The sequence below is a fragment of the Mirounga leonina genome, unplaced genomic scaffold (assembly GCF_011800145.1).
Source record: "Mirounga leonina isolate KUSES-001 unplaced genomic scaffold, KU_Mleo_1.0 Mir_173, whole genome shotgun sequence".
Taxonomy (NCBI): domain Eukaryota; kingdom Metazoa; phylum Chordata; class Mammalia; order Carnivora; family Phocidae; genus Mirounga; species Mirounga leonina.
In genome coordinates, this window is record NW_023270447.1 from 10,846,087 (window position 1) to 10,873,295 (window position 27,209).

The window sequence follows — 27,209 nt, forward strand, 5'->3', positions numbered from 1 at the left end:
TCTATGGGATAGGGAAATGAATACTCATTATGCTATTTTTGCAACTTGTCTGTAGTTTTGAACATTCTCAAAATAAAAGTTGGGGAAAAAAACATGGTAAGAACTAAAATAAGGTATAAGGGAGAATAATTTTGAACTTAGAATTTAATACTGACAAGTTATCAATCAAAAATGAGGGTAAAATATAGCTTTAGAAAGAAACACTGAATTTTCTCTGAACAATACACAACTAACCTAAAATAAGATAATGTAAAAGTCTTACACACACAAAAAAGACAAAGATGTTTAGTTACAGGCATCTAAGAATTGTAGTTTTTCATAGAAGAACATTAAAAAAAAAAGTGTAACTACAAAGCTGCTTTCATGGGATCCTGACACATTATGGCATAACTAAAGGAAATGTAAAACTTTACTGCTAGTATCTGGTATCATGTTTCTTTCTCACAAAGTCAAGTGGTGCTTTCCTTATTTTCTCTGACTTTAATCAAGCAAAGCAAGATATATTACTTTTGTAGAGCAAAAAGAAAACAAAACCAATCCTCAATTTCCTGGAAGTATGACTCACCATAAACATATTGTAACACTATTATACTAATTAAGCCATTTTGACTTAATTTGCAGTGACTTCAGATTTTACTTATATGCTACGGATCAATTTTAAAGACATATTTAATATCTGTATAATCACAGAAATGAAGACATATTGGTTAGATTGGTCCTAAATAGAAATTAAACACACTTTTTAAACATATTCAACAAAAATATGATGAGATCAAGTTTTACTCTTAAAAAACAAAACTAGAGCTTAAGATTGTATTATCTTGTGGTAAATTTTTTTTTTAATATTTATTTTTAAGTAATCTCTACACCCAACGTGGGGCTCAAACTTACAACCTGAAGATCAAGAATTGCATGCTCCACCAAATGAGCCGGCCAGGATCCCCACTTTGTGGTAGATTTTGAAAAGATTAAGCAACATGATACCACATCCCCCTCCATTCTTAGGAGGAAAAGATGTAACCATTAAATCAAGTTAAGCCATCATTACATTAAGTGCTTATCCCCATGAACATTTTTAATGGGTTACATGGTTCAAATGACTACAAACTGAACTCACTAACACTGTAAAATAAAATCAAAAATAAAAAACCACCATCAACACAAACATCAAACTGTCATCAACATCTAGGATGGAGACTAAACTTGATATGATCTTTAATTAGTCAATTTACATAGCTAAATGAAATATTACCTACCACCCCTTATTTTATAAAAAGACTCCCTAAGAAGGGAAAGTATTTCATGTGGTAGAATTCATAATTGTTTCTATACATTATTGATAAAGTAGACCCATTATTTAGAATAAGCTACTACATCTGGCCCTCAGAGACAAAACCATTTCAGGGATCTCGATATACCCTGACTGCAATTGTCAAATGTTACTTTGACACTTCTAAGTCAAAATAATGCTAAAAGACAACTTGAGCTTTTAAATAATAGAAAAACTTAATTCATAAATACCTGTCAGAATACTACCTGGAAAAATCTATTCTTCTTTACTTAAACTTCAAACTTTGGTAGCTGTAAATGAGTTACAGTTCAACTATTAGTGAATTTCTGCAGATGCTATGTATTGGGAAGCAGGTCTTCAAACTGTATCAAGATGAACTGGATATATAATCTAAAAAACTGCTTACTGGGGCTCCTGGGTGCCTCAGTCCATTAAGCGTCTGCCATCAGCTCAGGTCATGATCCCAGGGTCCTGGGATCAAGTCCCACATCAGGCTCCCTGCTCAGTGGGAGGCCTGCTTCTCTCCTCCCACTCCCCCTGCTTGTGTTCCCTCTCTTGCACTGTGTCTCTCTCTGTCAAATAAATAAATAAAATCTTAAAAAAAAAAAAAAAAAACTGCTGGGCGCCTGGGTGGCTCAGTCGTTAAGCGTCTGCCTTCGGCTCAGGTCATGATCCCAGGGTCCTGGGATCGAGTCCCACATCGGGCTCCCTGCTCGGCAGGAAGCCTGCTTCTCCCTCTCACACTCCCCCTGCATGTGTTCCTGCTCTCACTATCTCTCTGTCAAATAAATAAATAAAATCTTTAAAAAAACAAAAACAAAAAAAACCCTGCTTACTAATTTATCCCCAAGCATATAACTAAAGCAAATGTTGAACCATACCATGGAGGTAAGGAGGTAAGTCATTCATGGTACTGTCTGACACAAATTTACCAAAGATAGTAATATACATCCTGATGTTTCTAGGCATGGGCTAGTGACTTCAAAGAACACTGGCTTTTTGAAGGCACCGTGGCCCTCCTCATGGTTTATATGCTAACAACTAGGGGCTAACTATCTGTTTAGCAGCTCTCTGGGGACTAGCAGTTATCCTGTAACTGCCTCAGGCATCTTTGTAGGTGAAGGATGCAAAGGATCAGAGCTTGGGTCCAGACTTGAAATGGTTGCTGACTCCTATTTATGTACTTAAACTCAGAGATACAAGGAATAAAAATCTGGTGCTCTGCTTCTCCGGGTATATTTCATTTTGCAAATACCAATTTTACTTTTTTCAGGTACTTCCAACAAAGCAATTCACACATGCTGTGCTTTCTATCAGATCTTTAAAGTCATTTTACCAATTTATTTGTGAAAAAACTGGACATTTTTCACTTTGTTGGAGATGCAGTCCCACAACTGTACTAACAAAACAATAAAGATCATGTAAAAAAAATAAGCAAACTTCAAAAAATCATTTAAAAGTTCTGTTTTTGACAACACAAATAAATACCTCATCTATGTTACCCTTTAGCTCTTAGCCTCTAACAGGAATGTTTATAAACAATCTTTTGTTGTTAGAATTTAACAACAAAACTGGAAGTATTCTAAAATGTTAGAATGCACTTTTAATTCAACCGTCTTAAATGGTCTGCACTGAATGAGACACATCAAAATGCCACACTCATTAAAATTTGTAACCAAAAACTGTATTTCCACATATGGATGCTTCAAAAAACAAATTCACCAATAATGTTACAATTACTTTCATCAGTAAAATGGTATACAGTAAATGATTAAATACATACCTACTGAAATTAATCTGTGGAACTCTTCTTTAGTTATGCATTTTTTCCCCCCAAATAGAACAACTATTCTTAAACTTTGGGGAGGTATGGACTCTTTCGGGAATCTCTTTCAAAAAATGGATAGTCAAAGAAAATTCCTCAGGTTGTACAGACCCAAGTTAAAAACTGATACAGAATCATACACCTTCATGTAATTTCCCTTAACTGTGTACGAATCAAATGGGTAACTTATTAGCCTCACCTTGGCTTCACAGCATATTCAAACACAATTTCAAGAAGAGAAAAACATTTAGTAATTTGTGATTACTCTGGTTCATTTAGAAGGCTTCACTTCTTCAACTGTCAAAAACAGTAACAAATCTGTTCTAAGTTTTTGACAAGTCATTAACAACTCATTATTAGTTTTGGTTATAAATATGAAAATTGGCTAATGAGGCTTACAAAGATGTCATTAGCAGAAAGATGAAGCAAAATAATTTTACTAACAGGGCGCCTGGGTGGCTCAGTCGTTAAGCGTCTGCCTTCGGCTCAGGTCATGATCCCAGGGTCCTGGGATCGAGCCCCGCATCGGGCTCCCTGCTCTGAGGGAAGCCTGCTTCTCCCTCTCCCACTCCCCCCACTTGTGTTCCTGCTCTCGCTGTGTCTCTCTCCGTCAAATAAATAAATAAAATCTTAAAAAATAATAATAATAATAATTTTACTAACATTGTTGAACACCATGAAGAAAACAGAAGGGGATCGGGTCAGTATCATTGGCCAAGAACCCAAAATACTGTTCAGAGATGTGAAATATGACGATACAGCCTCAGACACCTGACTGAATGAATCCACCCATCAGTGGAACTTACACACACACATACACAACAATACCAAATGGTAATTTTATTCCCTTTCTTAAAAAATGTTTATAAGGGTAGTCTGACCAATTACAAGTAGAGAGGCAGAAAAGCAAGTGCCATTTTAAAATTTCTACAACTATAATATACTTTTTCATTTACAGCTAGAGTAGGTTAAAATACAACACTGTAAAAAATTATGCTGACACTTCTAGAAATATAAATATCCCATGTATGTGTGTATAAAATCAATAAAGAATAAACACAATAACAACAAAAAAATTTAGGAATGTGCTAGCACACACTTTTTTTAAAGAACTTTAAATGTGTTTTATCACTTTGAATTCATATTAGGCCCTATAAGATTCAAAGATGCATACACGAAGTTTCTAAAGAGGTGTCCATTGCTTTTAGAATGTAAAGTGCAACATAAGTGTATAAAGATGATAAATAATATTACCCACATGCCCATAGTTCTCAAGAAAAGTTTTCATTTATTCTATGTGCCCCCTTAAAAACTTAGGCTGTAAAAAATATATTTTGCTTCCAAAAACAAGCTATGAATTCACTAAAACTTTAACAAATAAGATTAAAAAAAAAAAACCTCTTCCAAATCTCACAGGATTTGGAATGAAAGCATCATCTGTAAAGTGAATCAAACGAAACTCCAAAGAGGTAACAAAACTGAACTTTACCTCAAGAAAAAGGAAGGTGTGTTTCTTGATTAGAACTCCACTCTTAATCTTTTGCAAAGAATACTGATCTTAAAAATCACTTGCTTTTATAAAATACAATCCTTTGTTGCTTCTATTTTATAGATTTTATATAGAATTTAAAATATCAAGTCCTATGGTTAACAAAGACAACCGGTATTCTTTCATGCTATTTCTGTCCCCACATAGTTCTAACCAACTTCATCAAAAGGGCCTGACTATTCATAACTGAGTTAATCAAGATAATGTCCTAATTAATCAAGTACAACAAAAAGATCTAAAGACCTGAAGTTTCTTTTCTCACATGTCAAAGCTATGACATCAATTTTACAGTTAGCTAAAAGTATATTCTGAAATTGCTGCATATGTCCCAAGCTTTCTAAATTTTATCACATGGATTGGGCCCCTACTCTGAAATGTCAAAAGAAAAAAAAAAAAAGCTGTCACTTTTTTCAAATGGATTCGGCAAATCCTCAGTGGTGGCCTAATTACTGTACATATTTAGCACTATGCAGTTGATCCGGGCTCCAACTATATATATATATATATATATATATATATATATATATATATATGCTGAAATAAATATAAATATGGAATAAGAGAAATCATTTCTGCATACTTCTCAGCAAAGTGAAACACATATTTTACCCTTGCATTCTATTTCAGAACGTGATATCAAAGAATGCAACAAAGACTGGAGAGTGTAGCAACGGAGAAATTTCAGCATAAAAAAGTATAGACGAGTTAAATTTTCAATTAAAAATCCTACGTCCCCTGCTGGTTAACTACAGCACACTGCATAAAGTTTATTGTGATGACAACTGTTTCTAAAAAGCACAATTTTTTCTTGCCCTCTGTCTTCCTTTCAAAGTGTCTTCTAATCCTCAGGCCATGACAATTCTATTTAGCATCTTTTATTTTAAAATAAACAAGGTGAGTTTAAAACAACAGGGTGGTTACTGTTCTCTGGAAGCCAGCGGATTTAAGTCTAGGCCCCTGGAGTCCTCCGTCACCGCTTCTGACTTCGGAAGTGAAGAGGAAAGCCCACCTCCTGACAGTGTTTACCGCACTGGAAGGAGCAAAGAGCACTGACCCAGAACGAGGTGGAAGAAAGCGAAGGCACTAAGGGGCCCCGGCGGGGTCGCCGCGCCGGATGCCACCCGGTCAGCGGCATATGGGAGGCCCGGGATTGCTCCCAGCACCTTCGAAAGGGCCGCGGCGGCGGCGCGGGGCCCGGCGGCGAAGGCGAGGCTGCGAGGCGAGGGGCGCGGCGGGACCCGCGCCGCCCGGGCGACGCGAGGGGCCGGCCGGCAGAGAGCCGGGCGTCATTTCCAGCCCTCCGCGGAGGCGCACGTGCGGATCGAGGCCGCAGGGCCTCCAGGGGCCGCCGGAGGAGAGAGCGGCAGGTGCGGGAGAGGCAAGCGGCTTCCCCAAGAGGACGGGCCCCGGAGGCCGCGGGCCGGGACGAGGGCGGAAAGCCTGGAGCAGAAACAAGAGGGCTCAGGAGGCTGAGACACCGGCACCGCGGCCGGGGTGGGGGGAGGGCGGGGGCACTCAGGGCAGCGGGTGGCGGCGGCGTTGGGGGCAGAGATCGGATGGGGGGGCCCCGAGGGACGCTCCCCGGCGCGGTCCCCCAGCTCACCGTGCCTCCGTCCTTAATGATGATCTTCTTGGCCAGCATGATACTGCGGTTCGCGGCCCGTTTCTTCTTCTTCCCCTGGGTCATTTTACCATCCTCGATTCCTGGCGCTGCTGCAGCCACTCCCGGGGCGGCCGGCCCCAGCGGCGAGTGCCGTCCCGCCACTACTGCCGGGCCGAGCCGCTCGGGGCGCCCGCCGCCATCTTGAGGGCCCGGCCTGCCTCCGGCGGCGCGTCACATCGTGCGATCCGCGGAGGAACCCGCCCCGCCCCGCCCGCCCCGCCCACGTGACACCGCCCCGCCCCCTCGGTCGCTCTGCGTTCGTCCGGCCGCGAGGGAAGCCCAGGGGGAAGCCGCTGCGCTCGCGGCTGGTGTGACGCCGTGCCCGCTTAGTCCTCACAACGGCCCTGGGCGGGAGGGACCCTTATAGTCCTTTCTTCACTAATGAAGAAATGTACGTTTCTAAAAGTTACCTGCTCGTGGAGATACGGCTGATAAATGGTTGCCGCGGAAATCTGACCAGGCCTCCTCAACTATTAGCGCTATCTCCAACGGTGTTCTAATCAAGACGGGACTCGAAGGAACAGTTGAAATCGTTTTCCAGAAATAGTGGGTAAGGATAAACTGATTTTTCAGAAACAGTGTTTTCTCTTCGTGCTCAGTCCCTACTCCTCCGACCCACCTCCGGCTCCGCGGCTCAACTGGAGCATCGTTTCCAGCAGCTCCCTAGTCCCGGGACCTTTTATTTCCTGCCAATAAAAATGTACATAACCTATGTTACACTTTGTAACCAACTACGTGTTTTACTGTATTGCTTAAAAATCAACTTAATGGGGGTAAAATTCTAGAAATGACAGTTGACACAAGTGAAATACGGCTACAAAGTATCACAATGTTAAATCTGATTGTGGTAACTGTACTGTTAGATAAGAGACTATCCCTTTTCTTAATACACTGAAGTCTTAAGGAGTGAAGGGATGTGATGCATGCTACCTGCTCTCAAATAGTTAGGAGATAACATGTTTGTATATGTGAGGAGGGGGTGAGGGTGACAAAAAGGCAAGTTGTTAAAAATAGTGTTTTTGAGTATGGTGATTTTAAGATATGTTTACAAAATCAGTGATATACTTTGGAAGAGATGGGGTCTAATTCTCCCCTTCAGTGTGGGACTGGGCTGAGTGACTCTTTTCTGTCTAATAGGATATAGCAGAACTGACAGCACTGACTTCAGCGGGTAGGTCATAAAAGGCATGGCATCTTTCTGCTAGGTCTCTCTTTTTCATTCATTCTGGGCTCAAGTCTGGGGAAGCCAGCTGCCATTTATGACACTCAAGCAGCCTATAGCCAGCTCTAGGTGTCCAGGAACTGAAGCCTCCTACCAACAGCTAGATGAGTAGTCTTGGAAGCAGATCCTCCAGTACTGGTTAAACCTTTAGCTGACTGCAACCCCTGCCAACATCCTGACTCCAATTTCAGGAAATCCTGAGCTAGGACCACCTAGATTAGCCACTCTGAGTTCCTCGACTCTCAGAAGCTGTAAGATAAAAAGTACTTATTTTAAGCCACAAAGTTTTGGGGTAATTTATAATATAGCTGTAGATAGCTAATACACAGGGTAAAGGGAATGTGTTCTTTGTACTATTGTTGCAACTTTTTTTTTTAAAGTAGGCTCCACACTGGGCTCAAACTCAAGACCCTAAGATCAAGACCTGAACTGAAATCAAGAGTTGGGGCACCTAACCAGCTGAGCCACCCAGGCGCCCCTATTTTTGCAACTTTTATGCAAGTTTGAGATTATTTCAAAATAAAATATTAAAAAATAAGTTTGAATTTTCGGTTCCTTCTATTTCTATATAGAAGTACATTTGACTAGAAATGGAAAACAAAAGCAATTTACCTTGATGGATAGTTCAAGTTACATTTTCCCATCAACAAGTAAACTCATCATTTTATTATTATTATTTTTTTAAATAGGCTCCACATCCAAGGTGGGGCTTGAACTCAAGATCAGGTGTGGCATGCTCTACGGACTGAGCCAGCCAGACACCCATCATCTGTTTAAAAATATTCTATTGCTGAAACATTTAATTGAGCCCCAACCTGAAGCTCCTTAAGAAAGTCATGACAAGATTTCATAACTAAATTCCCAGGAGCTTGTTTTGGATGGACGTAGAGGGCTGGTTAAAATCATTTATTGTGGAGGCGCCTGGGTGGCTCGGTCCGTTAAGCGTCTGCCTTCGGCTCAGGTCATGATCCCGGGGTCCTGAGATCGAGCCCCGCATCAGGCTCTCTGCTCAGCAGGAAGCCTGCTTCTCCCTCTCCCACTCCCCCTGCTTGTGATCCCTCTCTTGCTGTCTCTCTCTCTGTCAAAAATAAATAAAATCTTTAAAAAAAGATCATTTATTGTGTGGTTACTCTGACTTTTCGTAGCCCCTCAGAATGATACTTCATCGAGCTATACCAATTTTACCATCCTAAAGAACTGATTATTATTCATTCAAAAAATATTTTTGAGTACCTGTAAGTGTTTGTCAGTGGTTTACTAGACACTGAGGATACATTCATACATGAAATCATATTTATGTACATGAAGCTTAATTATACTGGGGGACAAAGTTATGAAGCAAACACAAAAGGAAGATAATTGCAGACTGTGGCAAGTGCTGTTGGAAATAATGTAATAAAGAGAAATTTAACACATTGAATGTCCAGAATGTCCCAGGCTTTGTGCTAGAAGAGCTGCAATAGTAAACAAGAGAGATCAGTCCTGTTCTAACAGACCTGTTGTGTATGTATTTGTGGCTTTGTATATGTTTTGGGGTTGTGAAGATTCACAAACTACATTAAGTGGTTAGTATGTCAGTTAGGATTCTTTGGTTACAGTCAACAGAAACTAGCATTGGCCAGCATAAGCAAAAGGTAATGATTTTGAAAGATATTGGGAGTCCCCTGAAATAATGAGAAGGCCAAAAATCAGACTTGAAAACAAGTAAGAACCAAGGTGGAAAGTTCGTAAGAACACTTCATGAGGCACCTTGGAAAGTACAGGGATCACTTAGAGAGAAGAGCAAGTGGCTGAAGCTAAATATTCCTAAAGAAACTAAGATTGTATCACAGAATCCAAGCCTCAAAATTTATTAAAGAAACTGCACTTCACTATATTAACAGAAGAGGGCTTTCTTTAACTATAAAACTGAGTCACCCATATCCTTTCACCCCTCCCTTCCATAGAACCACCTTTTCTTGCTGATCCAGAAAAACCCAGAACATCAGGAACAGAAAAAGCTACCAAAAACCCATACAAGGCTACTATTAAAACAGAAAGCCTTTCAATTAAAAGAAAGTACTACCCTCTAGAAAACAGGAAACAGAGGAACTACATACAACACTCCAATATGAATTAAATATCATTAAATATACAACCACAGATGTGAAAGGATGCAACATATATAAGGTTTAAAACCCAGTAGGAAGATGTGAGAGTTGATCAAACTCAGGCAATATACTGAAAAAATAAAATCATCTAAAAAATGTATACTATATTACAGGGTTCCTAAGACATAATGAAGGTAAGAAACATGGAGGAGAAGCATAAATCAGTTATGAGAACAAGAAAAGAAAGAAAAAGGATCAGAGAGAAGATGACGTGGAAAAATTATCTGGGCCTCCAGACAAAAGCCAACAATAAAATTAACATTTCCCAAGGGGAAAAGTATCAAGTGGTGCCAGAATGACAATAAAACCAAGCAACACAACAGTGGAGCAACATTCTCCAAAAAATTCAAGAAAGTTTGAGTCAAGGATTTTATATCTAGTCAAGCTGTACTTAAAGTATCTAGATTCTAGGGGCACCTGTGTGGCTCAGTCCATTAAGCATCTGCCTTCGACTCAGGTCGTTATCTCGGGGTCCTAGGATCAGGCTCCCTGCTTCACTCTCACTCTGCCCCAACCCCCAACTTGTGTTCCCTTTCTCCCTCTCTGTCAAAAAAAAAAAAAAAAACTTTAAAAAAAAGTGTCTAGATTCTAGAAGGAATTTTCAATATTGCCAGAACTTGAGGAACAGTGTGCTTAGAAGCTTTCCTTGTATACTTTACTGGAAGAGCCCTATCCAGCCATTAGTTGATTGGGAAGGATTCAGCTAAAGTACTAGTGGAGGGTATTAAGTATATTTAAAATATATTTAATTTATAACAAAATCAGGCACTACAGTGAGAAAATAGTGTGTAAATGTTATATATGCTCTAATCAAACAGAAGTAAGGGAACTAAAAAATATTAAGATTAGAGGAAGGAGTAGAATAAGTTCATTGGTTGTCACAAGGCAATTAGATGGGAATCAACATTTAAATATGACAAGCTAAATAGAAGCCTAGACAAGCAAAAACGGGGGCTCTAAGGGCATTACATAAAATGTTAACAGTATATATGTAACTACTAGAACATACAAAGCTTTCTAAACATAAGAAAATTTAAAAGCAGAGGACACACTCCAAAGGGAAAAGAAACAATAAATATAGCAATATACATGATTGTTTATTTTTCAAAAAGAAACACAGGAAATACAAACTAGAAGCTATTGAAAATACTACCTTTGGGGGTGGTTAAGAATGGGGTGGAAGGATAGCCATGACAGCTAAGACTTCTCTGAGTATACTTTTTATATAGCTTTAACTTTGAACCATGTAAATCCTTTACATATTCAAAAACAATAAAAATCTTTATGTAAATTTTAAAATTGAATACAAAAACAAACCTAGTTATGTAACATTACTAACATAGCCATGTAGAGAAAAGAGTGATTTCCATTAACTTTTGAACACTACTCTGATTATACACCCTTAGTGGGCTATTACTCTAAGGACAAAAAGAACAGCAAAGAAAACTTAAATTTTACTAAGTTTGCTTACCATTAGTAATATTGGTATTGTCTACTGAAAAATATACTACATAATAAAACATATAAACAAGTATATTGCTACTCAGAACAAGTATTTTCACTGTAAAAGAGAGGCAAATATAAAATTAAAAAAAAAAAACCACCTTGTAATGCTAAATGTTAAGTATCAGTTTAAATTCATGAACTTTTAAAAAATTTACTTCTTAGCTCTATCCACTGAAATGGTCTAAAAGCAAAAAAAGTCCAGATTCCATTCCCCCTAAAAAGAATAGGGCTACTTGGAGAAATAGTTGATATTCCAGGTTTGGGACAGGACAAGTACAGGTAGGCCTGGGACATCTTGTGACTGAAGCAAGGAAAAACTCACAGACTAATGTGGCCATGTCTAAAAGACACAGGAGTTGGCCTGCAGTGATTTCCACTGGCTGTTGGCTCACAACATCAAAAAGAACGGTGACTGTAATTGACGTTGATACATTGAATAATTTGAAGACCTAGTGATATTTGAAAAAAGAGGGGGCATTGGGAAAAGGGAAATGGTCTTATTTATTATTTTATTTATTTATTTATTTATTTATTTGGGGGGGGCATTGGGAAAAGGGAAATGTCTTTTATTTTATTTATTTTTAAAGATTTTATTTATTTATTTGACAGAGAGACACAGTGAGAGAGGGAACACAAGCAGAGGGAGTGGGAGAGGGAGAAGCAGGCTTCCTGCTGAGCAGAGAGCCCAATACGGGGCTCAATCCCAGGACCCTGGGATCATGACCTGAGCCAAAGGCAGATGCTTAACGACTGAGCCACCCAGGCACCCCTGAAAATTTAAAAATTTTAAATCACCATTTTGCACCTCAGTGTAGTGTAATAAATGATTCAGCTAAGAATCATCAATTGATGCTAGTTATTGAAGGCTGTTAGGAAAAGAATATTCCCATGGTACCAAAACATTGCCTTAGAGATTACTAATTACTAAGCAGAAAAAAAAAATGACCTTTACAATGGGAAGATCTCATAGTCAACACCTTGACCAAATGATTATCGTCTTCAATAGTAAGATAACCTAGAATTATGTGTCTTCAGTGTGGTAAAATATAAAATCTACAGGATTGGGGCGCCTGGGTGGCTCAGTCGTTAAGCATCTGCCTTCGGCTCGGGTCACAATCCCAGGGTCCTGGGATCGAGTCCCACGTCGGGCTCCTTGCTGGGCAGGAAGCCTGCTTCTCCCTCTCCCACTCACTCTGCTTGTGTTCCCTCTCTCGCTGTGTCTCTCTCTGTCAAAAAATAAATTAAAAATCTTTAAAAAAAAAAAAAATCTACAGGATCACCTATGAAATATTCTTTACAAAAACATTTAAGCTGAAGCTAATCAAACCTACAGACTCCACTTCCAGTTCAATGGAAATACAAAGAATAAAGGGAACAAGTCAAAGGATACAGACAGATCAAGGATAGGAGCAAAGTGATTTAGAGTCTTTAAAAAGTCACATCATGGGGGGAAAAAAACCAAGGGGATGCAGGGAAGGATCTTCTAAACTAGTAAGACAATCAAATACAAAGTATGAACCTCAACTGCATCCTGGTTCAAAAACAAAAAAAAAAAATGTAAAGTCATTTTTAAGACAATTGGAAATATCTGAATATGAACTTAGATTATAACAATCAAGATAATTTAAATTTCCTTAAGTATGATAATGGTATTGAGTTAAAGAGGAAAATGTCCTTATTTTTAGGATATGCATGCTGAAGTATTTAGGAATCAAGTGTCCTGATGAAGCTAGTATGGCAAAATGTGCTGTTGTATTTAGGTGAAGAGTAAATGAGTACACCATTCTTTCAACTTTTATGTACGTTTAAATTTTTTCAAAATGAAAAGCTGAAGAAATTTAAACTGAAAAAAGAGTCTTTAGCAATGATTACTTTGTGAATGCATGGAGATAACCCATGAATTTTTCAAACCTAATCTGGCAAAATCTGTCATAGCATGACTGAAGCCATTAAAATGACAATAATATTATAAAAATAAAATATTCAAAACAAAAACAAACCTGCCCTATAAAGTAAATGGAGACAAATAACATTAAGTAAGGGAATTTTGGAGCATTATGCACATAATATCAAAGTGAACTTCAGAAATTCATCATAGCAATATTTTCAAAGTCATAAATTGAAACATGGACTCATCTCCTGTCATGATTTTCTGTAACTCTCTATCACCCAACAAATATAACTCTACTTTGGCTATAATATTTAGAAAACCTACTGAAGGAGCTTGCATGTATTAGAAAAAGCCCTTAGTATCACAATTTTTAATTGCTGTATTTACTACCCATGCAGAATAGTACATAATAAAACTTTAGCCTAAAGGAGAAAATGTAAACCCTCAATTATTAGAATTCATGTTTTTGTACATGCAGTGTCTTTTAAGAGAACAAACACATAAAAACAAGCACATTCACAGATTTTGTTAAAAATACAGAAGTCTAATTTAGCAAATTTAAACCCCTTAAATACTTTACATTTCAAGCACATTTTAACAAGAGTGTATTTTCAGATGATTTCTCCCAAACACTATAACAATGTCCATTGTTCTTTTAAATCTTCAGTGAGGTCTACTTAAAAAAGGATGAAAGTGTATTTCTCTGATAAACTATTTCCAAAGGAATATGTTATTTGTTTTAAAGAAGTTATTTTTATATATTAGAAATCCTAAACGAATAAATGTAAATGAACTCATAAATGAAAAATTGGTTAGATCCAATGGAGGGCTGATGCTTAACCCTAGCAAAGGATTACTGGAAATGTGGACCTACCAATTAACAGTGAAGCCCTACTGTCAGCTAAAGGAACAACCGGTATCAATCAGTTTTGTTCTGTTAACTTTTTCTTATAATAGTGATGATTAATGGTAATTTAAAATTAGCTTAAAATTGACTTGGTGCTGAAGTGGCTGAACTGCCAGGGGGCCTGAGTGTGCCTGAAGGACCCAAGATTGTCTAAAGGCACAGGGAAAATGGTGGAAAATTCACCATCACCACTGCCAGAAAGACTGATTTATGGCTTGTTCTTTACTTAAGCTCTCATTTTGGCTTCATAGTATATATCTTGTGGGCTTTTATTCCTGAATCTTCACTAAATTCCTTAGGCTTAACCTATTGGTCTCAAAAATATTGGGTGGTTGCATTGCCCACCTACCTTGTCATTACTATAGTAACTGGTTATGTACCCTTATTTGGAATAAACATGATGAGTACCTCTTCATTCAACTCCATCCATACAATCATAGATAACTATGCTAAAGATCAAGAGCAGAAGACATACTAAGAAAAGGCCATACCAGCATTAAGAGATACTCCTATTAGTGAAGTAAACCAAATGTTCTTTCTTACAGCCACAGAACTTTATGCTGAAAACTGAATTCTATATAGACTAAAACCAAGCATTTACTATGTTTTTGACGTTAATAATTTTGACCATTAACTATTTTGACTCTCTTATTTATACCCAGTATTGAAATGTCAGAAAAAGCAAGTTGAACTTCTTTTAAATTCCATTAATATATAAATGTTCTCAAATATTAGTTATTAATGGACAGAATAAATAAAATACTATATTACCATGTAACAGACTTTTAAAAAAATAAGTATCAGTTAAAGCAAGAAGTCCCTCCAGAGAGACATTCGTGTTGTAATTTTCAAATGGCAAAATATAAAATAAGAAAGAAATAAGCTCAAATTGTATATGAACATACAGTATAATTTATCGTTCTTAAAAAATAGTTCAGCATTTATAAAGTCATTTAACATCAGAACTGAAAACTAAATGATGCTACTTAGCACTGCATCTGATTATAAACGTTTTTCTACCCTCAAGTCGTATGTTCAGAATCATTTGACAACACTTCTGAAATTAAAATCATAAAGTGTAAAAGTCATTGCTTGTGTCATCCTCATCAATTCAGAAGAATGTGTATAGACACAAATGGTCACTATGTAATAAGGAATTTGGCTTTACCCAAAGAAAGTTCTGGCCTACATCTTTAGGACCTCATACCTGATAATTTATGCTAACAAGCTGACTCAGGATGAACCCCTGTAACTTGATGTCAGCCAGTTTTCCAGGGAGGGGCAGGGCTGGAGAGTTCAACCCTGTGGGCAAAGAATCAATCATGCCAAGTAATAAAGCTTCAATAAAAAGTTGGACACCAAAGCATGAGTGAGCTTTCCTGATTGGCAATATTGTGTGTATACTGTGGCCAGGAATAAATAACACTGTCCAGGACCCCACAGGGAGTAGACAACTGGAAAGGACAACTGGAATATGAACCCCTCCTAGATTCTACCCTAGATGCCTCTCTTTCAGCTGGTTCAAATTTGCATTCTTTCTTGGTAATAAATGTGATTGTGAGCGTAATAGCTTTCAGTAAGTTCTGTCTTTCTAGTGAATTATTGAACCTGAAGGTAAATTTGGGAAACTCATGAACTTGTAGTCACCAAGACACTCTCTACAATAGTAGAATTTCATATCTTTGGCATTTGAAGGCAAGTTATTTCCTCTTTGCTATTTTCTTTTCTGGAACATGTATGTAATAATCAATCCTGCTTTGAAGGAATTCAAAACTTTTAAGAACCGTAAGAAAGACCATTTACTAACGCTGGTCACTATCTGACTCTGTTGAATGGCAGTAATTATAAGATTTGAATTATGAGGTATATTTGCATAGCACTGAGATTCAAGGATTGTGATATACTTCCAACAAAAGAAGTATTCCAATTCTGAAAAGATGTATAGATTTTCAGTTAATTCTTTTCCAAGAAGAAACCTAAGTATCCATTTTTAAAATGCTGATATTCTTAAATAAATTAAATGCTGATACTCTTTAGTGATCTTTTAAAACAAAGCACTTTGTACAACGTTATTTCACTAACAGAGGTGGAAATGAAATCCTTTATATTGCTTATCATTTGATCTCTATGCACTGAATTGATAGTCACAATAGAAGCAATTATATTCAATGATTTATGAAGAAAATATATACCAATTACTGTAATTACTTAACCTTGAGGCTAGCAAAGAGATAATTTATTTAAAACAAGAACAAAAAAATTAGGCTATTACCACACAGATAGAGAGGTTCTAACTAGTTTAAGTAAAACCCAGTCTTCCATGCTAGAGCATAGGCTAGAAAAAAGGAAGGAAGATCACACATGATAAAGGTAACTAGAGAGAAATGGAAAGGATAGGAGTCATTTCTGATATATGGTAAGGAGTCTCAATCAGTTAAGTCAAACACAGGTGAAAAGGGAAACAAGGAAATATAGGAAGAAATTTATATGGTTAATTATGGAAATCTTTTTCATTAATCTACTGAATAGATAATAACTGGAGACCAAAAAATGACAAAGAGAAATTGATCCATTAAAAAGCCATTTAACAAAAGATGAATTTATACATTCCTCTAAATTATGTCCATAAAAAATTTAAATATACAAATCACATTCCCAAACTCAAAGGAATCTTTCTAAACAAATGAAATACATAGACATATAAACAAATTCAGAATTCAAATCATTAAAAAAATATTTTAAAAATCACAGTAAATTATATCTCACAATAAGAAATAAAACAACCAAATGACAGCTATATACACATTTGTTAAAGTTTCAAAAGCTCAATGATGGAGCAATGGTGCATAATTTATTTAAATAAGTACTGTTTACTAATGTTTATATAATATACCTATTTTAATATTCTGTTAGATAATGGATTTAAAGAGCAAATGTTGAAACATCCAAAAAATTGAATTATAGTTATTCATAAAACGTCAATTTCCCCATGTGTCCAAAGTAGTGAATTACAGTAATATCCTCCAGAAAAGTCAGGTATTTGGTAAAGCAAGGCACATAGGACCAGATTTTGATAAAGGTGCTTTTTCTTTGGTCCTGTAATTACTTTAAATATGCTACATATCTGGGAGATTCTTAAGATGACTTTCAATATAGCATAAATAATTTATAAACCTTTTCTTATGTAAAGCATACATCCACATGTATTTAAATATTATAACAATGAAAGTGTAAATAAAATAAGTGATGCTAAACCCTATTTTTAAAAACAAAACTCAGTTGAATGACTATACAATGACATTTTAAAAGTCCAATAATTTGATATGTAGGAAAAGTGTATCAATTCTTAAGAATAATCAATATTACACTAAGTCTACTGGATACAAAGTCAATTAGTTTCTTTTCTGTCTCCTTAGAATCTAGTTTTAATATCAAACTACCTTTCCTTCTATGAAATTGTGACATTCAGTATAAATTGATGTAAACATTTAAGTTTTGCATCTCTAAACTACAGTTTCCACCATAAAAGTAGCCTACAACTTCCCTAAAAACACTTACTAAAGAACTGGTGATATTACTGTGTTGAAACATCTACATATTGAATTTCAAACTTTTCTTCCCAAATACCATATTCTTATTTTTTAATATAACTATCAACTGGCACTTTTCTCCCATGAATTAGCGCATTTTTATAATGAACAAAGTAGTTGAGAGATAACAAGTAAACTTTAAAAAGTAAGAATTTAAATAATCAAGGAGTCATTATATAAGATTGATACAATAAGGCTTTTGGAGGTCATCAAAACACACACCACACCGACATATGAAAATGGCATTATCTGTATAAATGACATGATCTAGGATACAGGCCCCCCTTCTCAAATACGATTCTTTCTCTATGAATTAAAAATTATAAGCTACACAACCCAATCTCTAATAACATCTTTAAGCCTACTAGAAAAGCAAAATATAAAGTAAGCTTGTCTAATAAAAGTTTGGTTTGAAAATATGCTTTAGACTACTTCGTCCTTTCTCACAACTCTTGATTATATTTTTATAAACTTTATTGAGAATCTTAAAATTGTGTTATTTTGGACACCGGAAAATATATTATGGTAACTAACATGTCTGATATCCAATATTTGCCTTCATCATTTTTTGAAGGGACACTCAGCCCGAATTAACAATTAGTTGTAAATGTACACTGATTTAATATATACGAGTACCTAACTAGTACTTCCATGTGAGCTGAACATAAATCTTTATATGTACTCTTGAATTCTTTGCATTTGCAGGCCTTAGATTTCACTCAGCAGTAGATAATAAGATGTCTGAATGCGGTTACAATCTAAAAACATCACGCTCAGAATGTGGTAAAGTTATTAAACAAATACTCTAAAAGATGGTCACTGAAAATCATAGGTCAGGCTTCCAGAAAGTTTAGTTAGTTCCAATTTGGAATCACCAGCAAACTGATTTAAGATATTTTGTAATTTTAATCACTTTTAAACTCAGAATGGAACAAATTAGGCCTGTGTCCTGTAGAGACGTGGTTTGCATAAGCAAAGTAACACAGCCAGTCCTAATAAGCCAAAAGTAACCAAAAGTTTGTAACACAGAATTTTTGAGCCAAATTCTATTTAACAAAATCCATTATAACTCTTTAAAAATATTTATTTTTTTTAGTTTTTATACTATTAGAATGGGAGACTTTTAAAAATATATAAAGCATGAATGAAAAAATAAAGTAAAATACTTCTTATCCATAATAGGTAATTCTATCTATAGTCAATAATTAAATTAAATCCATACTCCAATTTTAGAAAGTATTCTTGCCCAACAATTCACTTTACCATTTTTGCTATATTTTCTCTCCCCCTTGAGCCAACTTATTAAATAACTCATGTAATTTACAACCTCAGCTCCAGTGCTAATCGAAATGGAAAAGAAACCACTATCTTAAATCTAAGTGGTGGCTCCTTCCCAGCAGCTTTTACAGGGCCACAGAAAGGGAGCTCAGAATTCGCTACCTCTCCCAGACATGTGACCAGAGTATTCCTGGGATGGTGGGTTTATGAGAGGCCAAAAAGTTCTGAGCAGCCTTGAGTTTATAGCTATAGTGCCATTTAAAATAATATAATATCATGGCAATCTGGAATGCCTCTAAGAAAGGTCATTTTGGCCTCAATTCGTTGACATCTATACTATTATTATTTTGGTTGTTGTTTTTAACAGTTGTAGATTAAAGGAAGTTTTTACAGATCAATGACCAAAATGTTCATTTAAAAACATTTTAGTTGCATACAGAATATGCTTTGATAGTTCAAAATTCTCCAAGTGGAGATATTAGACAATAATAATTATTTTAAATTATTAAATGAGTATTTAATCCTTTTAAATTCATTTTGAAATTTTAATGGAAATTACCACATACAGAAGTTTAATTTAAAGACATATTAAGGATTTATCTGATTTACAGAAAAGAAATACAATTAGAAGATTAAGGACAAAACTCCATTAGTGCAACAGTCTCTGGCTACTATCTAGCCCAGGAGCAACTGGATTGCTTTCAGCAGTTTCAAAGCACTGAAAGGTCTTAAAATGTAGAGGGAGAAATAGATGTGTGTATTTCCCTACACTAAATTTAAATATGAATTTTATTCTCTCACAAATTAGACCCAGGACATAACTTTATCAATTTTTATGTAGTTGAACAAATGACATTTAGCAATCCTTTCTTTAGTTATCTTTTTTATAAATATAAAAATCTCAGATACATGAAAATGTTTTTCAAATCATACTTCTATTTCTTCACAGCTTTATAGGCAATTATAATTATAATTTTCAAACTTTGAATATTCCATGTGATTTGATATTTCTGTACAGAAAAAGATAAAAAACATTTAATAAGATTAAATAGATAATTTGCAAAAATTGGTATCTGACATTTGTTGTGTGCTCTTGCAAAGAGTGCATAGGACATTTCTGCAGCAATCAAAAGGTCAAATCTTTTTAAACCCAGATTTCAAGTTTTCTCCAATAATTAATCTAATCCCTGGAAATACTTCCAAGCTTTGATTTCTAGATGTAATTGGTATTTTGTTAACATATACACATATTTTTTATCCTTAAACTTTTATATTTTCAAACCATTTGAACAATATGATGAGATTCAGCATGATGATATCTTCTTAGAATCTGTAGAAGTCCTCTATGCAAGATTAATGTTGAGATTCCTAGTGCACCATCGTGAAAAACAAGTTAAAGATAGTATACGACTATGCTTTAGTAGGATTGCCTGTAGGTTTGGGATCATAACCATATAGGAAAGTAGCTGTAATTACAAGGATGGCTCCAAGGAAAAAGACACTAAATAGATGAAGAAAAAATGAAAAAGAGACAATCAGATTAAAAGCAAAACAACTTCTATTTCTTCTCTTATAAAAACAATTATAACTTGGGAAAAAATGTTCCAGTAATATGGCTAACAAATACTACATTCTAGGTATTCAAGCCAAGTGTTTTACATGCATCTCATTTCGTTCTTATAACCACCATATGAAGAAGTACTAGTATTATCCTCATTTTTTTATATACGAGGAAACTGAGGGCTAGAGAGTTTAAGTAACTTGCTTAAAGTCCCACAACTTTAAGTGGAAGACAAGATTCAAATCTAGGTATGTTTGACTCTAGAGCCCGTACTTTTATCCACTGCACTGTATTGTCTCCCAAAGCAAAGATGTTTTAAATGTATTTCCCCTTAATACGTCTTTTGCCTGCAATACACTGAATAATAAAAGATCTCAACTTAAGGGGCGCCTGGGTAGCTAAGTCGTTAAGTGTCTACCTTTGGCTCAGGTCATGATTCCAGGGTCCTGGGATCAAGCCCCGCGTCAGGCTCCCTGCATGGCAGGAAGCCTGCTTCTCCCTCTCGCACTCCCCCTGCTTGTGTTCCCTCTCTCACTTTGTCTCTCTCTGTCAAATAAATAAAATCTTAAAAAAAAAAGATCTCAACTTTAAATATTTGAAAATATAAATGGAAAATGGCATTCTTTTGAGACCAAAGTAGTTTAGTTTTTTGTTTGTTTTTTTAGTAAAAGTTCAGTTTAAAATCCAAGGTAGTAATAAGCAAAACTCGGGACCAATTTCATAGGATGCTTTACAAAATGAAATTTGATTAAATGCAGGTAGACTTGGTTTAGTCTTTATTTTATCTATCCAGAGATATAATATACCTTATTATAAACTGGAAACGAATTTAAACTGGTACTGGAACTTAAAGCGGAGATAAAGTGAATACCAATCTTAACTTTTAAGATGTATATTCTTCAAAGTACTATTACAGGGACATGAGTTAGTCTTGGTTTTAAAGTTTCTATTAACAGTTCAAAGTCACTCCCATGAGCTTTACAACAATAAACATTTGTTCTATAAAGGAAAAAGATCACAACCCTTACTATGACATAAAGGGCCCTTCCTAATGTGGTCCCTCTGACCTCATCTCCCATATTCCACCCACCTGATCTATAATTCAGCCACTCCATTCAGTGAACACAGTGTACCTTTCAGGACAGTGTCCTTGTGGATGCTACTCCCTCTGCTTGCAATGTCCTTTCTCCCAAGAAAACTGATTATTCATAATTCAGGTCTAATGTCTCCAAGACTCATTCCCCTAGGCAGAGGTACTCCATGATAACATTTATTAAACCATATTAAATGACGCATTATTGACACATCTGCACCCCTGCTTAACCATGTGCTCCTCATTCATCATTATACCCCAAGTGCCTAGGATATAGAGGGAGCTCAATTAATTATCTGCTGTGATAAATATCTAGTGTTGGTTTGATGTAAATGGGCAACTTTTCAAAAGCCTTGGATGCAGGTACACATGTAAGTTTATGATAACATAAAACTTCCTACAATACCTCTTGAAGAAAATTACCACCATAGGAATATTTCATAATTATTTAGGGATAAGCTTCTGACTGAAAACTTTCTTTGTCAGGCATTCTGACCTTTGCCTAGCTTTCCGGACCTCTGGAATTACATAGAATCACGAGCTCAAATGAAAAGTTGTCTGATCCAATTTTCTACCCACTGCAGGAATCCATTCTATGAAATTTCTTTCTTTCTTTCTTTCTTTTTTTATTAAGATTTTACTTATTTATTTGATGGAGAGAGACACAGCAAGAGAGGGAACACAAGCAGAGGGAGTGGGAGAGGGAGAAGCACGCTTCCCGCTGAGCAGGGATCCCAATGCAGGGCTTGATCCCAGAACCCTGGGATCATGACCTCAGCTGAAGGCAGACACTTACTGACTGAGCCACCCAGGCACCCCAATTCTATGAAATTTCTAACAGGATCTACTAGAATACCTAATAATGTCAGGAAACCGCTACTTGTTAAGACAGCTATTTTTAGATGGTTCTGAGAGAAAAAATTTTCTCGGGAAAAAACTATCAGAATACAATGACTGTTTCAAGGATTTGAGCACCTGATTTCCAACTGAATTGTATATATACTTCACTGATGCACTGGTCATAAAATTCTCATTTATTCACATGTCTACCTCTCTAATCACTGTGACCTCCTTGAGGAGAGGAAATCCTATCTCATTCATACATTCCTGTTTGTCCAGGATCTGGTAGAGTGAAAGGAAGACACATAGTAAATTTTTGATAGAAGAATAAACAAGCCTAAATATAAGGATGGTTAATACTAATAAGCAAAATAATCAACACAAGAAAAATAAGTTAGGAAAGGGAATAGTGGTGATATGATACCAATAGAGATGTTTAGCAGTCAGCTGAAAATAGGGATCTAGAGTGGAAGTGAAGTTGGGACTTATCTTCTCAGAAAAGACAAACAAGACATGGCAGTGGTCCCGCATCGGGCTCCCTGCTCCACGGGGAGCCTGCTTCTCCCTCTGCTTCTGTCTCTCTCTCTATCTCTCATGAATAAATAAATAAAATCTTTAAAAAAAAAAAAAAGACATGGCAGTGAATGAGATGAATGAAAGAGTAAGGATTGATAGGGTACTCAAGGAGCAGTCAGAAAGGCAAGTACAGGGGAACCACTTCTGAGAAAACAACAAACAAAATAAAACTAAAAACAGTTTTAGGAAGTGAAATGGGGATAACAAAGGAAAACACATTAATACATTTGGAAGAGAGGTCATTGGATTTATTGCTTAAGAGATGTTCTTCACAAAAATAAGAATACATAAAGATAGAGGGTCTAGTTATACTGTAAGAAAAATAATCCATCTCCTTCATCTGACTCAGTGTCAAAACATTCATTCATTCATTCAATAATAACTTTGTCTTTTCTCTTTTTATCTTCATCCCAACATACCTTACATAGTCCCTCAGAAACATGGATTTACATGCAGGTATATATCTTATTGACAAACTACTTCTCTTTTGTCCCTCTACTGATTTACTTTTTCATTTACTTGTTCATTGTTTATTCCCTGCATGATTCAAAGATTTAAAGTTAACACCCTGAGTCAGCCTTATATGAGATGTTTTTTTTTTAAAGGTATGCCTTTTTCAATGTATCCTAAAAATCTACAGTTCCAAAATATCTAAAATAATTTAAAGTTCCAAACATACTCAAATAATACATCAGCACATAATTTCCCCATTTAATGAATAGAGGCTAAAGCATCATTAAGATATAGATCCTAGTTGTTACGCTAGTCTCACTAGCTAAGTAATTCATTCCCATACCAAACTAGAAAAGGAAATACTTTAAAATTCATGCCCCAGAGAAATTATACATTTCAACATGCCTGCCCCAGACCTATTATCCAGGTTGCTAGAAGAATGAAACCATAAATGTTCAATATAGAAATATAAAGAGCATATTATGTTTTTCTGCTGCCACATTCCATCCATAATCTTATCTCATTCTCAATAACACAAATGAATTTTACTAGCTGTATTAAAATTTTAAGATCTTGAACATTCATTCAAACACACAGAGTACCTATTACAGGCCAAGCTCTGGCCTTGCTGACTTATAAAATGGTAATAAATCTGAAGAAAGGAGGAAAGACTGTTAGAATGGAGGGGGGGTGTTCTTTTATTTAGGGAGGTCTCCTGATAAAGTAAATTAGAGCCAAGACTTGAGGATGTGAGGGGGTTTGTCATGTGGAATACATAAGGGATGAGTATTTCAAGATGACTGAAGGGCAAGTCAAAGCCTATGGCAAAGAGGTTATTGTAGATTAAAAAAAAAGAAAAAAATGAAGGAAGGAAGGAAGGAAGGAGAGGAAGGAAAGAAGGAGTGAACAAGAGGAAAGTAGTATCAGATGAGGACAGAAAGGTAGCTGAGGGCCTATCAAATAGGCCATTAATAAGGACAACTTTTAGGTGACATGGAAAGCAAAAGGTTTCTGAGCAGAGTGGTGATACCTAATTTACACTGAAAATAGTCAGTCTGTTTGCTGAATGGAGAACATTACAGGGGTACAGAGCAAGAGAAGAAGCAAGGAGATATACCAAGAGACTATTTCCTTAATGATAAATGAGTATGCCTTGTACCAGGGTGGTAGCAATGGAAGTTGTAACAAATGGTTGACTCTGGAAATATTAAAAAGGAAGAGGCGACAGGCTTTATTTCTACATTAGAATGATGTGTGAGAGAAGGGTAAAGAGAAGTTGATGACCTTACTTCTTACTTCACTCAAAAGATAAAGAACTTCCATATATTTTAACTTTCTAAGTCTGTCTACATACGTATCTATAGACCTTCTCTTAGGTTACTGTGGATAAACTGTTCTGTTTAAGTCAAGGAGAATTTTGGCCTAAGCAACTGGAAGAATGGAGGTGCTGCCATTTACTAAATCGGGAAACTCTTATAAGGATAGGGAATGAATTATGTAGTAGACAGTCAAGTGAAAATATCAAATAGGCAATTAAATATACAAGCCTGGAATTCAAATTAAAATGTGAAAGTTGAAAGAAAGAAAGAGAGAGAGAGAGAAAGAAAGAAAGAAAGAAAGAAAGAAAGAGAAGGTTATCAGCATATAGATGGTATTTAAAGCCTTGAGAATACAGATCACCCAAGGGAGTGAGTGTAAATAAGAGGTTCAAGGACAGATCCATTGGAGACTCCAAAGTTTAGAGGTTGAGAAGATGAGGAGGGGAGTGAAGTTAGAGGAAAACCAAGACTAGTAACCCGGAATCCATTAAAGTATAATCTCATTACTCTGGGATCATAAATTAATAATTACAAAAAAGTAATAGGACCTTCAATACTAGCTGTAATGGGTATTAATCACACTTCATTCTTCCTGACTCTGTCTCCTCCCTTGGCATCCATGACACCGCATATCCAGGGTCTCCTGCCTCACCCATCATTCCTTTTGCAATTCTCTTCCCAACCACTCTTCTTCCTGCCACCACCTAAACGAGTTTTCTCATGCATCACATTCTCTACATAAACTATCCTCTTTAAGAATGTCATCTACTCTCCTGGCTTTACCTGTATCAATTCCACAGGTAAAAATGCCATTATATGACTTATTTTATGACTTTATATGACTTATGAACTTTTTTATATGACATTTTACTTTGGGAAAAAAAGTTTGGAAAAAATTTTCCAATCTACTGGGAAAATTCTGGCTAGTCAAATTTGTATAAAAAACTTTCTAGTGGAAGATTTTCTTTTATGCATTTAGTTTGAAATCTGTTTTAGAAGACAGTTAAATTATAGGAAACAGACTGAGGGCTGCTGCAGGGGAGGGGGTAGAGGGATGGGGTAACTGGGTGATGGACATTAAGGAGGGCATGTGATGTAATGAGCACTGGGTATTATATAAAATTGATGAATCATAGGCCTGTACCTCTGAAATCAATAATACATTATATGTTAATTAACTGAATTTAAATTTAAAAATGTTAAAAAAAAAAAAAAAGATAAAAACAGAGGGAGGTGAACCATAGTCTCTTAACCCTAGGAAACAAACTGAGGGTTGCTGGAGGGGATATGGGTAGGGGATGGGGTAACTGGGTCTCGGGCATTAAGGAGGGTACGTGATTGAATGAGCACTGGGTATTATAGGCAACTGATGAATCACTAAATTCTCCCCCTGGGGGCGCCTGGGTGGCTCAGTTGTTAAGCGTCTGCCTTCGGCTCAGGTTGTGATCCCAGGGTCCTGGGATCGAGCCCCGCATCAGGTTCCCTGCTCCGTGGGAAGCCTGCTTCTCCCTCTCCCTCTCCCACTCCCCCTGCTTGTGTTCCCTCTCTGGCTGTCTCTCTCTCTGTCAAATGAATAAGTAAAATCTTTAAAAAAAAAAAAAAAATTCTCCCCCTGAAACTAATAATACATTATATATTAACTAAATTGAATTTAAATAATTTTTTAAAAATAAAAAACCACTAAATGGATTTTTTACTATATTTCCTTGATTCTTCAAAAGTTGTATTAAACAAAATTTTTCATACCAGATCTTATTAAGATTCTTAATAAGAGACTTAAAGAAAAAGAAAAGAATATATTACCTGGTTGGCACAAAATCTTGTAGCCAAAAATAGGATATCAGTGTTGATAATATTATGGATAAAGAGGTTGCAAATCCTTTTAAAATATTATCTGCATATTTAATAACAGCAGCTATTACAAGGCCTCCAAGTGCCTGCAAAAATTTTAAAAGATTATTTTAAACAAACATAAAACTGCTTTTCAAAACAATCTCATTACTCAAGCTTTAAGCTTTTGTTCTATAAATTTAATCCCATTATAATAAGTGATTTTTTTTTAAAGATTTTATTTATTTATTTGAGAGAGAGAATGAGAGAGCGAGAGAGAGCACATGAGACGGGGGAGGGTCAGAGGGAGAAGCAGACTCCCTGCCGAGCAGGGAGCCCGATGCGGGACTCGATCCCGGGACTCCAGGATCATGACCTGAGCCAAAGGCAGTCGCTTAAACCAATTGAGCCACCCAGGCGCCCATAATAAGTGATTTTTATTAAATATATCCTATCACCAATACACTTCCAGGTTTTGTTCAACAGCACTTTTATTTCAAAAGTTACCTGATGAAGTAACTACCAGTGTAATCTGCAGTTTGTTATAATATAGTTTGACTATACTGTGAATAAAACATCTATCCTCAACCAATTTAGTAATTAAACATCACTTGTTCAGACAAATGTGGAAAAACTGGTCACTTGGATCAGTGAAATGTTTTTAC

At 36.2% G+C, this 27,209-nt stretch overlaps 2 protein-coding genes and 1 pseudogene across 4 annotated transcripts in view; 1 reads left to right on the forward strand and 2 right to left on the reverse strand.

Moving 5' to 3' along the window:
- MFSD14A (major facilitator superfamily domain containing 14A) overlaps window positions 1–6,470 on the reverse strand; it is a 42,429-nt gene extending 35,959 nt beyond the window's left edge. The window contains exon 1 of the mRNA XM_035017936.1: window positions 6,269–6,470. Coding sequence (XP_034873827.1) covers window positions 6,269–6,352 — 84 coding nt within the window. The 5' untranslated portion in view covers window positions 6,353–6,470. The remainder of the gene's footprint in view (window positions 1–6,268) is intronic.
- Window positions 6,471–6,906: 436 nt separating this feature from the next.
- The window catches only part of SLC35A3 (solute carrier family 35 member A3), a 64,061-nt gene continuing 43,758 nt past the window's right edge, over window positions 6,907–27,209 (reverse strand). Inside the window, exons 7-8 of one of the 3 annotated variants that reach the window (XM_035017941.1) lie at window positions 26,518–26,651; window positions 6,907–7,014 (exon numbers count right to left, since the gene is read on the reverse strand). In XM_035017941.1, coding sequence (XP_034873832.1) covers window positions 7,008–7,014; window positions 26,518–26,651 — 141 coding nt within the window. In that variant the 3' untranslated portion in view covers window positions 6,907–7,007. Of the gene's footprint in view, window positions 7,015–16,572; window positions 20,374–26,517; window positions 26,652–27,209 lie in introns of those variants that run through there. The other 2 variants (XM_035017940.1, XM_035017942.1) reach the window with 2 other exon arrangements.
- Window positions 14,172–14,575, forward strand: LOC118019095 (annotated as a pseudogene).